The sequence below is a fragment of the Mesoplodon mirus genome (genome assembly GCF_964341445.2).
Source record: "Mesoplodon mirus genome assembly, chromosome: 11".
Taxonomy (NCBI): Eukaryota; Metazoa; Chordata; class Mammalia; order Artiodactyla; family Ziphiidae; genus Mesoplodon; species Mesoplodon mirus.
Window position 1 is genome coordinate 55,463,982 of NC_138987.1, and position 14,436 is coordinate 55,478,417.

The following is a 14,436-nucleotide window of genomic DNA, read 5'->3' on the forward strand; positions in this document are numbered from 1 at the left end:
TTAGGTAATACACAAAAGAAATTTTTTTTGCTATGTAATTTTTAATGTGTGGTAGGAAAAACAAGAGCTATAATGCCCAAACGCTGACTTCACAAATATTGTTGCTTAGAAGAGGTTGAAATTGGTAGAAAGAGAAGACAGTGAAATTAGAGAAAAATATTAGGGCTTCCCTGGTGGCGCAGTGGTTCAGAGTCCGCCTGCCGATGCAGGGGACACGGGTTCGTGCCCCGGTCTAGGAAGATCCCACATGCCGTGGAGTGGCTGGGCCCGTGAGCCATGGCCACTGAGCCTGCGCATCTGGAGCCTGTGCTCCGCAACGGGAGAGGCCACAACAGTGAGAGGGCTGTGTAGAGCAAAGAAAAAACAAAAACAAAAACAAAATATTAAACAATTATATGGGTGGAATGGGTCTATATGGACATAGTCATGAAAATAGTACAAGGTTTGGGAAGCACTGCAATAAGCAAAGGGACCTTTGATGTTTCCTTGGTGGGAGTGTTATGGGGAGGGCAGTACCATGAAGACAGCTGTGCTTTGTAAGGATCATGCTGGCGACCCTGTGGAGGAGAATGTACCGAGAGAGACTGGGGCTGGAGGCAGGAGCACTGTTAGGAAGCTGATACCCAGGAGGAGAAAGATGAGGCCCTGGACCACAGTAGCAACAGAGAGGATGGTGAGGACTCACACAAAGTGCACTCCAGATTCAAGTTAAAAAGTTGATGACCTGATTAATAGAGACAAAATTCCATTTATAGATTTGGAGGACAGGGGAAGAAAGGGAATTGCTTAGTGGGGGCATGGGGAGAGTACTGAATTAATGCACTGGGTTTTTTGTGTGTTTCTTTTTTGCAGTACGTGGGCTTCTCACTGTCGTGGCCTCTCCTGTTGCAGAGCACAGGCTCCGGACACGCAGGCTCAGCGGCCATGGCTCATGGGCCCAGCCGCTCCACGGCACGTGGGATCTTCCGGGACCGGGGCATGAACCCGTGTCCCCTGCATCGGCAGGTGGACTCTCAACCACTGCGCCACCAGGGAAGCCCAGTGCACTTATTTTTGACATGTGGATTTTGGGGCACCTCCCAGATGTTCACATGTCGATGGGCCACTTAAGGATATGTGTCTCTAGGCACTGCCCAGAAAAATAGCCAGGATACACGTGCAGGCATGTTCCCTACATGTTCCATATGTCTGGTTCTTTCCTCACTCTTACACCTATTCTTGAATTCTGTTATCATGGAGTTTGATAAACACCAACCCATTTCAGGAAAATGAGAAATACTTAGCTCCTCTCAGGGGACCTTGCTCGATCCAGGGATCACAACCAGCAACTTCCAAAATTAGTGAATTATAACATATTAGAGCTGGAGGACCTTAGTGATCATCTGGTACAGTTATTCTAAAGGGTGAGGACACATAAGAGTCACCTGGAGGGTTTGTTAATGCACAGATTGCTGGGACCTACACCAGAAGTTTTTGATTCAGTAGGTCTGGGTAGGGCCCAAGAATCTGCATTTTGAGCAATTTCCAGGTTATACTGAGGTTGCTGGTCTGGGGACTACACTTTGAGAACCACTAATGTAACACAACTTCTCCAGACTACAGGCTGAGAAACTGCAGCCTGGAGAGGTAAAGTGCATCATAGCAGCAAAACATATTGGAAAGAACATGGACTTTGCAGTCAATCAGACCTGGTTTCAAATCCTGGCTGGCTCACTATGTGGTCTCAGGCAGGTACTTAACTGCTCTGAGCCTCAGTTTCTCTTCTATGAAATGGTTAGAACAATAAGATAGTAGATATTTGTCATTCTTTCTGGCTGCCACAGAAAGATCGAGTTCCAGGGTGGATAGTGGCCGTGGTGTCAGCAGTGCCCTCCAGCATCCAGTCAGGGCATTGGTCTGCAAATTGCACTGTCTAGTGTTTAGTGGCAGTTGCCACAGTGCCCCTGTTGGCTTGGTTCTATGATTTGAGGCATTGTTTCTGTCTGTACAACCTTGGAACCCAGACCCCCAGCCCTCCTGTGACCTGCTTAAATCTTTCTGGAATCAAATGCTTATTTTGCACAACTGTTGTGAGAAGTAAATGAGATAATGTATGTGATATCCCTATCACTCTGTTAAAAAATAGTTGGTACTCATTACATTGAAGCCATCACAGTAATTATCGTTATTAGTTTGAAAATGAATTCGCAGTTTGGCCAGAGAGGTATGCCCAGAGGCAGATGGTCTGGATCCCTCCCTGGACATCACTGAGAAAGATGATGCTGGGAAGAGCACTCAGTCTAGCCAACTTGGGAACTGGACTTGCTCAGGACCTCCAAAGGCTCATGTGCTAGGGAAGCCTCACAATAATTCATGAACGCCTGATTTGGGTTCCCACCACGCCAATGTGTGTATCTGTTGCTTTCCCTTTCCACTACTGAGGAAGTCTGTGCATCCTCTACCTAGGGCACTCCCTTTTCAGCGAGGTACCAATTTGTTGCCTGATGAGCAAAACATTAGGATAAAAGAAGAGGACTAACTCTGTGAAGGTATTTTGGCCAGGACACGTGGAGGCCCAAAGAACCATCCCTGCCCCACCAGTGACCACATTCGGCACTTCTCTCCCCAAGATAATTCTGGGCACATGGTAACAATTCTGACTGACTGAGTTGCCCATTTGCCACATTCCGTTTTGGATCAATAGATTGATATTCGTTGATCAATGACTTTTTCTTTCATTTTAGATACATTAATATCAAGCCGATGAAGTTGAGAGAAATCTTTTTCTTCTTCTACCTTACTCTTCACTTCCTCTTTGTCCAATCAACCACCAAATCCTATCAATCCCACAAATACAAATATTTCCTGAAACTGTCCTTTCCATCTCCATTGCCACCTCTTTATCTCAACCAACATCATCTCTCATTATCTCATTATCCTTTTTGCTTGCTCTCCTCTCTGGGCCAACTCCCTTCTAACTCCATTCTCCACTTAGGAGCTAGAGTGTTCTTTTTAAAACCCAAATTTGATCAGGCCACTCCTCTAAGCTAAAACCTAATTAATTTAATCCATTAAAATGACTGCCTGTTTCTCCAGAAAACTGTCAGAAATCCCCAGCATAGTACAATGCCTAATAGTATTTGCAGGGGCTTTAATAAATATTTGTTGAAGGGAGGGAGACAAGTCTCTGGACCTGAGAGGAACTGCCTTGTCCCTTTGTGTGTTAATTTGACTTGTTTAAATCTCAAAGTATCTCCTTGTTTCCAACCTCTTGGAAACACCTCATTGTAGTAGCCTCTGGCATCTCTTACAAAGTGATTTTCCTCAAGGTCACACAGCTGGTGCATAGGCACCAAATAGAATATACAGCCCTATTATTCTTCACTGTGGAGCCACCGTTATGTGAGAAGCAATCACAGTTGAAAAGTGACAACCACCAGTAGCATGCTTGATCCTCCTGCACACCACCAAGTTTCCAGGCCTCAGTATAGAGTCTTTCAGAGATAAAGGAAATCCACCTTCTTACCCCACCAAAGAAGCCCCTTCATCTTTAGACAATTCTACAAGTTACTGAAAATGAGACTTTTCAAAGAATAATCCATCCTAGCCAGTTTATCAAAGGATAGAGATAAGGAGGGAAAGGAGGTTGTGTGTGAGAGAGAGACCCACGCCCTCCCTCATGTGGTGGTGCTAAGGTGCTTTGGGCCAGCTGCCTCCAAGAGAAGAGGAAGGTGGGTGACTTTGACTCCAGCTTAGTTCAGGGAGAGATTCATGATATCTAGCCTCAAAGATTCTACGAGCTACTATAGACTAGCCAGGGACTAGAACAAGGAAAGGATGTGTGTGGAGGAAATGGGATTAATCCCAGCTCACATGTTGGGTGGAATCCCAGCTGCTGCAGCTGCTGAGGGCTTAACCAGCTGTTCCCTGGGCAGCTGCAATGTTCAGCCCAGACCTGGCTCTCAGGGTGGCAGCTCTGTCTCAGCTTAGGGCCATCAGCTCCAAGCAAAGTCAAGCCTCCATGGAAAGAATCGCTGGAAAGCAAAAGAGAATAGCAGAAAAAGAGTCCTTAGTTCCAATAAATCCTGTTTGGACACCATGTAGTTTGAAAGCAGACCACTGTGTTCTTAGGTTATGTGGTCTCAAGGAGGGAAGTTGAGAGACAGTTGGGGTTCAGGTTTCAGAGAGAAGCAAAGCCAGGGCTTGAGGTACCACTTTCAGTTCTGTTCCTATCTTATCCTGTCCTGCTCCAGTTTCCCTACGCTGCCCCCACCTCCATATGTTCCCATAACACGCTCTGTGTAGGGACGGGGGCATTTCCTACTTGTGGTCAGAATTAGCGATACTCATATGCTCAGATGAGAACCAACCTACTTAGGGATAAAGATGACCCAAAAAGCCCATCCAATTGGCAATTTCCTTTTTTATTTATTTATGGCATGTGGGATCTTAGTTCCCTGACCAGGGATGGAACCCTTGCCCTCTGGTGTGGAGGCACAGAGTCCTAACCGCTGGGCCACCAGGGAAGTCCCAGCAATTTCCTTTTTTAATTTTTATTTATATTTATATATATATTTTTTTTCTTCTCGGTACGCGGGCCTCTCACTGCCGCGGCCTCTCCCGATGCGGAGCACAGGCTCCGGACACGCAGGCCCAGCGGCCACGGCTCACAGGCCCAGCTGCTCCACGGCATGTGGGATCCTCCCAGACCGGGGCACGAACCCATGTCCCCTGCATCGGCAGGCGGACCCCCAACCACTGCACCACCAGGAAAGCCCAGCAATTTCCTTTTTGTAAAATGCAAGTTTGACTTTTCCCCTCACCTGCTTCAAATCCTGCAATTGCTTTCCAACTTCCAGACAGGATTGAAAATCCTTAAAGTCGACCCCATCTCCCGCTCACTATACTGAACTTGTCGATGCTCCTCAGATTCGTCTTACTGTTGCTCCCCAACTCCAGGCCTTTGCACATGCTGTTCCCTCGGCTTGAACAACTCTTACCTATCGTACAGGTCTCAGCTTAAATGCCACTTCTCATCTCTTTACCACACTCAACAACCTTCTAACCACTTATGCCTGTCTCACCAGATGACCTGTAAGAGCGATGCCTGATTTTATTGTCCTATGCCCAAGGCACAACACAATATTTGACACATAGTAGGCACTCAGTAAACCCTTATTAAAGATAGCACTTTCTCATGGGAGATGTTCATCATTAACCAAGTCACATATAGAGACAATAACAGGGAGAGGAAGTTTTAAATGTGATAATTGGCCACAAAATCCCCCACAGGAAAATACCCTAACCAGCCATAGGCTGCTTCCCATAGACAGCTGCCTCAGTTACCCAGACAGGGAAGAAAGTTTCCTCCAATATAGCACAGACCACAAAAGCACAGTCAGGGATAAACATCTCAAGGCTCTAGGTCAGAAATGCTAATTTTTCAAGCAGAGTTGATTATCTTCACTAAGGACCCCGTCTTAGCACTGGCCTCTTCTTATTTCAAACATTTCTGGAAGCTTATATTATTCTGCCAGAGCTGCCATAACAAAATATCACAGACTGGGTGGCTTAGACATCAAACATTTATTTTCTCATAGTTTTAGAAGCTAGAAAAATCCAAGATCAAGGTTCCAGCCAATTTGGTTTCTGGTGAGAGCTCTCTTCCTGGCCTGCAGACGGCTGCCTTCTCACTATGGCCTCACATGGCCTTTGGTTGCACATGTGGAGGGAGAAAGCAAGCTCTCTCCTATGTCTTCTTGTAAGGACACTAATCCTGTCAGATCAAGGCCCACTCTTATGACGTCATTTAACCTTAATTACTTCCTTAGAGAGCCCATCTCCGAATACAGCCACATGGGCATGAGGGCTTCAACATAAGAATTTGGGGGGAGACACATGCATTCAGTCCATAACAAAGCGCAACATTCCCCTCCTCTAATTCAAAAAGAGCTGAGAGTCTTCTCATGCCTTCTGGCTTGGTGTACCAACCTGCTATGGATGACTGCCAGAAAGCTGCACCCACGTCTGTATTTCCTTAACTGGTAGCTAGGTAGCTTTAGTTAAGGAAGCCAGTCATCCAGGCAGGAGGAAGAAGAGCCAATGAAAATGAGAGAGAAATAACTGTCAGAAAGCTAGACTTACTAGTGACCCAATGAAGGGAATGAGGAAGAGTCAAAACCAGCTTAAGGTCCCATAGGATGTGGCCCCATCCATCAAGGCATTCTTATTTCATTATGCCTGCCCCAATTTTCCTCATCTATAATACAATCTCATAGGGTTATTGTGAGGACCAAATGAGAAAGTATGTAAAGTGCTAAAACAGGGCCTGGCCTGCAGTAAGTTCTCAGGAAATTTTAGCTACATATAGTTACACTTCCCAATTTCCTACTCTAACCAGCCTGCACATCTTCATCCCAGATTCCAAGTCCTTGTTCATGTTGGTACTTCTATCTGGAATGGCCTTTCTAGTCTCCTCCACTTACACAGGCTACAACATCCTATTCAGGCCCTACTTTCTCCACAAGGCCTTCTATGTACAAATATGACATTTAGCACCCGTTCAACTCATCTTGATTAAGTAACAATGTTGCTTTGGCAGCTAACAATATTATACCTTTAAGAAGCTATTTCTTAATTTTGGTGTGTTTTTCAGTGCCTAATACGGTGCTACACTGTAGATGTTCAGTAACTCCTGCTTTTTTTTTTTTTTTTTTTGTGGTACGCGGGCCTCTCACTGTTGTAGCCTCTCCCATTGCGGAGCACAGGCTCCGGACACGCAGGCTCAGCGGCCATGGCTCACAGGCCCAGCCGCTCCGTGGCACGTGGGATCTTCCCTGACCGGGGCATGAACCCGTGTCCCCTGCATCGGCAGGCGGACTCTCAACCACTGTGCCACCAGGGAAGCCCAACTCCTGCTTGAAGAAAGGAAGGGGAGAAAAATCTGGATTCTGGGCAATAAAAAGGTCACCTGAACCTTAAAGCAGTGCTTCTCCACTCCAGTTTCCCAGTATGCGGAGAGGTCTTGCCAGGATGATCACAAAATGCTCTGCAATTCTCAAAACAAGATTACTTTTAATTATACTTTAGTTCTAAAGCAAACCTAAATCTGTCACACAGCACCTTCTGAAGAACGGAGTGTTATGAAATCAAACAATTATAGGGACAACACAATCCCCAAAGGTCTGGGAACCATTGATAATGCTGCATCTGGTAGAGTGGTAAGGACAGAAGCAGACAGACAGCAGACAGCAGCAAAGGCAGTGAGAAATGGGTGCAGAGCATATAAAACTCAATGGTGTCTATTCCACATTGGGCACATGCATTTATATTGTCAACAATCCTGTCAGGGAGGGATCATTATCTCCAGATCTGCCTGACTTCCGAGCCATGCCCTTTCTTTCCCTAATCCTCCTTGCCAATTCTGTTAATGAGAAGGGGTGCTGCATTTGGAGATGTTGTGTGGCCAGGTAAATATGCCTTCCTGGCCATCTTCATAGAGATGGTACTTTTTGCTGCTTGAGGGAAGGGAATGGATTTTATTTTAGGAAGTTGGGAGGGCCTCAAGGGGACAAGAATAAAGAGGGATGGAAGTTGGGGGTGAGAGGTGAGCCTCAGGCCTGGGGAGTAATCTACAGGATGTAGTTTAAGGGAAACCAATTAGTTCTCCTTGTCCCCAGATATCTCCTGCCCAACATATTAAGGTGCTAGGAATCAGCACCGTTATGGTCTTATGGTTTAAGGCCTTATTTTCAGCAGGCCTTTAAGATATATGCATTACATGAAAAGAATAGTGAAAACAGGCCTATTAACATAGAAATACTAATCAGTTTATCAGATTAGTCATCACCTGGAGTGACATGACAGTAGGGCATCAGGATCTGATAGAATGAGACAAGAGCAGGTTTAGAAAGTAGGAAGGAAAGGTCCACAGCTTGGACTGTGTTTCTGAAATCACTCTGAAAGGGGGAGGGTGGTGGTAATGGGCACCTGGTGTGGACTGAGGGAAATGGGAGGTGGAAAGATACTAAAGGTAAACTTAGCCTGCTTCCAAATGTCGGCTTTATCAAGCACTACCTAGAACCCTAAGTATGCTTTCACCTCCAGACACTGAACTCAAAGTGTCACAGGGTGAGGGAGGTGAGTGGGCAACTTGGATGCACATGGAAATCTGGAATACTACAGGCTACAACCATACCTCCAGCTTCCAGGAGCCACAGAGCTAAACCAGGCGCAAGGGATACAAAAGTGTCACTTACCAAATGAGAGGCAGGTGGGCTCCTCGCCAGCCCCTGATACCTATGGCTAAGCCCTGGCAGCTTAACAAGTACCATCCACCATCTCTTGCATCCTGGGAGAAGGCTCCTCTGCACAAATCCAGTCCACCCTCTGCGCAGCATTTTTCCTTTGGCCAGGAAGGGAACCGATCCTGATGGCCACTAGAGGGCAGTATATAGCAGGGACCCTGTGCAGGAAGAGCATAGCCGCTACAGGGAAGGGTGGGCTGCTGGTGGTACAGCCGCCAACCCCTACCATCCCCCAGGCCCTGACACTCTCCTTCCAGTGCAGTCCAACTTCCTCGGAGCTTCCATTCCTAACTCAGGGGCACTTGCCTGCCTGGATTCTAGGTGTCTGCTGCGTTGGACCCAGAGGTTCCAGAAACACCCAGGCCAGGAAAGCAGAGCTAGAAATAATGGGATAGGGGAGAGGGGAAAGGTGGAGGAAGCCAGTAGAAACAACCAGGACAGGTGATCAGGAAGGGGGCTCAGGTTTTAATTCCTATGTGCCCTTGCTTGGAGAGCCTATGCCCCCTCTACCCCCATACATCTGGGTTCAGCCCATCAGGAGGGATTGGTTCTAGCCCTCTGTCCAGGTTCTTTCTCTTGATCAAGAGTGTGTGGGGACTATCAGTTATGAATTAGCTAGGGATTCCCAGGAGTCATCAGTTGGTCCAGTTACATCTCCCCCCCCAAAAAAAAATCAGCCCCATGTAGATCCCTTACACCACAGTAGGATAGGTATTACAGTGATTCTTGAGGGAGGGACCAGGACTGCAGGCTAACAATTGGGGGCCAGAATTCTTTAAGTATCAGTACCCACAGTGGCCTGAGCCACCTTTGGAGCCCCTATGAACAGAAAAAGGACGTTTTTTGGTTTTCTTGTTCCTTGGGTAACCCTGGTCCCTCCAGCAGTCGGTATGCAAACATGTGGGCAGAATGCTAGTCCTCTCTGGGTGGGAAAAGGAACTAGCAGCCTAGAAAAGGGCAGACTCTTCTGGTCTCTGTTGCTCTTCGATTGGGATGCCTCCTCTGAGAGGAGGAAGCAGGGTGGGACGACCTGCTGGGGAAGGAGAGGGGAATGGGAAGTAAAGTATGGTTCCCTTTCTCCGTACCCCCCTCCCCCAATCTGGAGGTAAATCACCATCTGAATAGAGATGTTTCCCAATAAGCTCCTGGAAGCCTTCCCTTTATTAGCCCACTTGTAGGAAAATGTCAGATGTCAGATTGGCTTCCATGTCAGATAACTGTTAACGCCTTGCCCCAGCCCCTCATCTTGCCAGGTGGGGCAAGCAGATTATTATATTACAATTTATAAATAGAAAATAAAATAAAATAATCGGGTGGGGCTGAGGCACTGGGGAAGAAGAGGAGAAATAGTCCTCGGCGACGAGTACCCATCATCAACCCCACCTACCTAGGACCCAACCTCTCAGTTAGAGGTTGCCCCTAAACCATCGCGTCCATTTTTCTCCCTATCCCTCCCTCCCTCCCAATCAGCATCGTCTGCTGCCCACATCTCCAGATCTCAGCTCGCACACTCCCGTTTAGGCGGATGCCAAGAGGTTTCTATGCCTGGAGCGCTCAGTCCAGCAGCTCCTCCGCCAAGCGATAGAGGAACCGAGAGTACCAATGCATGCCAGTTGGCTGGACGGCCCCGCCCGGAAGCAGCGCCCCCAGCGCGTGCAGCAGGCGCAGAGGAGCAAAGGCGCGGTGCGCCCACTGGTGACTCTCCAGAACCGCGTAGCACGAGGCCAGGACATCGTTGACCAGCAGCGTCCCGTGCGCTGTGAGCGGTGCGAACACGCCCACGGCTTCTTCCCGCGCCACTCGGGCCACGCGCGCAGGCCGAAGGGCGTCCCCGCCTGGCGCCAGCACCGAGTCCCCCGCGCGCAGCCGGCGCGCGAACACCGGTGCAAAGTCGCCTGGCTCGGGCGCAGGCCCTCGAGCGGCGAACACCAGGTGCCAGGGAGTGAGCAACAGCTTGCGCGGGGGCCGCTCGGTCTCCACAGCCACGAAAGAGGCCCGGCGCTGCAAGTCCCGGTCCAGGAAGAGCAGCACGGGCGTGGGCACCACCCGGCCTGCCGCGTCTGCCGCCAGCACCCAGTCACCGCGGTGCAGTTCCCGCAGCCCCTTCCGCTCGCCGCTCCGCAGGCGCACGGTGGCATTTCCCGGAAAGCAGCCGCCTGCCCTGACCGCCAGTGAGTTATCTGGAGGGGACAAGCAGAGAGAGGATTGAATGGAGACCAGTTCCAGAATGTTAGTACAGATTGTCAAAGACGTGGGTCAAGCCCAGCGCAGACCTCACCAGTCCCGGAACAACATGCAAGTTCCCACGGATCTGGTCCTAACCTGGACAGAAACGGAAGGGGGGTTTACAACACTAATGCCCGCTTGGGGTCCCCTAGAGTCGCAACAGGGCTGCGCACCCTCAGTTTCCCGGAGAGACCTCACCACCCACCCCGTACTGTACCGGCTTTGACAGACACGTGGACGTGGTTGCGGGACTCGTAATAGACCCAGTCGAAGCCGGCTTCCACTGCCAGGCGCGCCAGCAACCCATACTTATTGCGGTCGCGGTCGGACGTGGTGATATCCAGGGCACGTCCTTCGTAGTGAAGTGAGTCCTGAGCGTGGTGGCCGTCCTCGTCCCAGCCCTCGGTCACCCGTAGGCGCACTCCGGGCCACATGTTCATCACCGCAATAGCCAGCGCGTTCACCCGCTCTTTACAACGCTGGCGGGGAATAAAGGAGTCAGTCTCCTCAGTACCATTACCACCAGCATGGGGGCTAAAGCGACCTGGACGGGCGGGTTACTTCTTCTTTGTTTTCCCGACACCCCTCCAGTCCCTCCCAGATTTTGAGTGTCCTGAGGAAGTGAGAATCTGAATGGGTGTAGTCGCTAATCTCCAGAGCGTCGTTGGCGAACTGTGGGGTCACCACTGAGATTGAGAGGGAGCGCCCAAACCTAGTTCTTTCCCCCACTTTTAATTTCCGCCCCTCATCCCTAGTTGTTCTGGGACCTCAGTTCAACCTGGGAGAGGGCAAGAGTGGAGAGAGCGGGTGTAAGCTCGGTCAGGGAGGGGTTGAGCAGCCCGGCTCCGCGAGAGGAGCCCCTGTTTTGGCCTGGCCCCCGCCCCAAGCCCCGGCTGCCCTCCCTCCGCCTGATTCATCTTTTGTTTCGTTGCCTTCCCTGGCACCGGGCATCGCTTCCTTCCTTCCTTCCTCCTCCTCCTTTCAGCCCCTAGCATTAACCCTTTCGTGGTGCGAGTGCCCCCCACAGAGGTGCCCAAGCGGAGCCGTGCGGGATCTAGGCTGCTGGAAAAAGGGTTGGGGTGGCGGGGGCTGTGCGAAGTACAATGGCCATTCTCCCGGATGACTTAACCGAGCGAGAATCCCGGGCCGAGGCCGGGGACGCGCCGGGAGAAGCGGACTCAGCAGCTCCATCCACAAAGGCGCTTTTCAGCCGCCCCGGCTCAGGGAGAGGAAAGGGCAGAAAGCCGCGCCCCTCATCCCAGCTCCGGCCCGCCGGGTCCCCTCCCCCAGCGCGGCCAGCCCTCCCAGTTCCAGCTCAGGCTCCGCCAGCCCTGAGAGCCCCCATCTCTCCGTCTCTGCTCCGGAGGCAGCGCAGAAAGGCGTGGGAGTAACACCTGAGAATAACGCGAGCAGCCCTTGCGCGGATCTGGGGGGCCCCCTGCAGGGTGGGAGTGGAGAGGAGGAAAAGCAGCAGCGGCTGGAAGCCTGCGCCGGGGGAGTGAGACCACGGTTATCTCGGCCGCTCCTGTCTGGGAGCCGGAGACCTTGGCGCGCACCACAGCACGGACCTCGCGGGAGGAGGCACAGAGAGGACAGCTTCCTTTTCTTCTCCCCGCTCTGACCTCTCCTCGGACTTGGTTTTCTCCTAACTGCCGGAGGGACGTTTCCCCCTGCCCTTCTTCCCGAGTCTTCTACACCTCCGCAGGGTTGGAGAGGAGGGGAGGGGGAAGACAGGAAAAGTGGTAACTCCTTCCAACTTTTTGTCGTTTTGTCCCCTAAGGAGGCCCTGAGGCCTTGACCTGCGGGGGCAGCAGCCCAGTGCAGAGCCAACTCAATGGAGGCCTTTTGCAGCCAGGGTGTGGGAGATAAGCAGGACCGAGGGGGGTTCCCAGGCCGGTCAGAGCCTCTCCTGGGCCTATCCCTTGTTCTGCCCCCTCTGCTGCAGGTGGAAACCAGAGGAAAGGGCCAGGATATTCCATCCCTGGCCAGGAGGGAAGGAGTATCCCCTTCCCAATCTCTGGGTAGGAGGAATGCTTCAGGGCAAGAGCAAGAAGGAATTCTTTCTCCCCTGGACAGGTTTTCCTAACAAAATAACCTGGAAAACTATGGCAGTTAATCAGAGGAAATCCGTACCCCTCCCTCTCCCCCCACCTCCCCACTCCATACACAATTAGGTGGTGTAATGGAAAGTGTATAGGACTTAGAATCAGGAGTCCTGAATTCTAGTCCCAGGCATGCCACTAATTAGTTTCAAGATTTTGATTAAATCACTTTTCCTCCTGGGGCCCAGCTCTCATGTAAAAATGGGAGGCGGGGGTGGGGGCGTGGGGGGTGGAAGAATGTGACCTCCAAGTTCCTTCCAGCTCTGACATTTGAGATCACAGGACAGAGGTGGTCCTTCACACCTCACCCTAGGTTGGTTAGGTTCTGGTCTGCAGCAGATGCTTAATACATGGTAGTTGAATTCATTTTAACCCTTTAATTCCAAGGAATCCCTGAGCTACACTGAGTTTGAGGAACACAGGAACCCTTTGATTCTCAGGTGGGTCCATCTGTTCTTCCCATCAAAGATCACTTTTCACTCCAGGACAGTCGTTTAGACTCTAGAATAGCTTTACCTTGGTTCTGGGATGCCTCCCCCACGCCAAAGACAATTCTTGCCCAGCCCCTCCTCAGGTAGATGGCCTGATGACCTGACCCTTGGTCACCCCTTTCCCAGCCCCTTCAGTCTCTTTGGCCCACAGAGCTTTAACACAATCAGGTCAGGAGCCAGGCTAAGGGTAGAGCTTTCTGTCTGCTGCCTAGCCAGCTCCTGGCCCCCAGCTCACCCCAGCCCTTCCTGCCTGGCTCGGTAGCTGACCCCCGGTCCACGCCTCAGCCATTTCCCGTCTCGCCTGCCGCCATCCTCCTTTCCCCGCCCTCCCTGTCTCTCCCAGCTTCACTCTCACTAGTCCCTTCTCCCCCTCCCCATGCAGCCTCTCCCTGGATCCCTCCTGATCACTCAGTACAGCCAGCAGAGGGTGTGTGTGTGTGTGTGTGTGTGTGTGTGTGTTTTGGGGTGGGGGGCGGGTGAGGGGTGAGGAGTGTAGGTAGGTCCTTGAGATCAAGGTCTCTATAGATGAAGTCCAGCTCACACCATCCCCCGTCCCCTCCACCAGCTGCCAGAAGAGAGCAATTGGCGGTGCCCTCGAGCAGGTGGGGAGAGGCACTCCTTACCTCGGTCATCAAGCGGTCTGCACCACTGTTCTCCTCATCCTTGAAGATGATGTCGGGGTTGTAGTTAGGCACCAGGTCCCGGAAGCGCTCAGAGCCTCTTGTCACCCTCCCCTCGGCCGGCCCACTGGCGCCCAGGGTCCGCTCGGGCACGCTGGGCACAAATTGCTTGTAGAGCAGCGGCACGAGCTGCTTGCGCACGTATCGGCGCCGGCCAACCGGCCCCCGGCCCGGCCCGCAGCTCTGGGCCGGCAGCGCCAGAAGTGCCAAGCAGCACAGAGGCACCAGACTGGCCGGCAGCGCCATGGATGCAGCGGACTCGGGCCAAAAGGGAACGTTCTTGTCCTCACCAGCTCGCTCGTCAGTTGGGCATCTCCCCCTGCACCAGAGAGCGCAGCAGGCAGAGCTGCCCCCAGAGTGCCCTAGAGCTCTTGTGGCTCAGCACACCTGGCTGCTGCTAGCTCTGCCTACATACCCCCGGGGGGTCTGGAACCTGCTACTGACCGGCCATCATAGCAGGGAAGGGGGGTCGTGGGTAAGTGCCAATCCTGCCGGGCTCTGCCGTCAGGCTCCGGCTCTGCCAGAACGCCGGGGCTCCGCCTTAAGTGGCCCCTGGCCCCGCCCCCCGCCCTTCTCCCAGGACCGTCCCGCCCCCTACCACCGGGGCGGGGGCTCTAGTCGGCCACCGCTGGTCCACTTCGTTTCCACCCTG

The 14,436-nt window shown here is 51.7% G+C and overlaps 1 protein-coding gene across 1 annotated transcript; it reads right to left on the bottom strand.

Annotated features, from left to right (window-relative positions):
• Positions 1 to 9,773: 9,773 nt before the first annotated feature.
• DHH (desert hedgehog signaling molecule) lies at positions 9,774 to 14,030 on the bottom strand (the record flags this gene model as incomplete). Its single annotated transcript, XM_082636324.1, has 3 exons — positions 9,774 to 10,465; positions 10,729 to 10,990; positions 13,728 to 14,030. The coding sequence occupies 3 exons, from the start codon at positions 14,028 to 14,030 to the stop codon at positions 9,840 to 9,842; spliced, it is 1,191 nt and encodes a 396-aa protein (XP_082492450.1). The 3' UTR covers positions 9,774 to 9,839.
• Between the last annotated feature and the right edge of the window lie 406 nt (positions 14,031 to 14,436).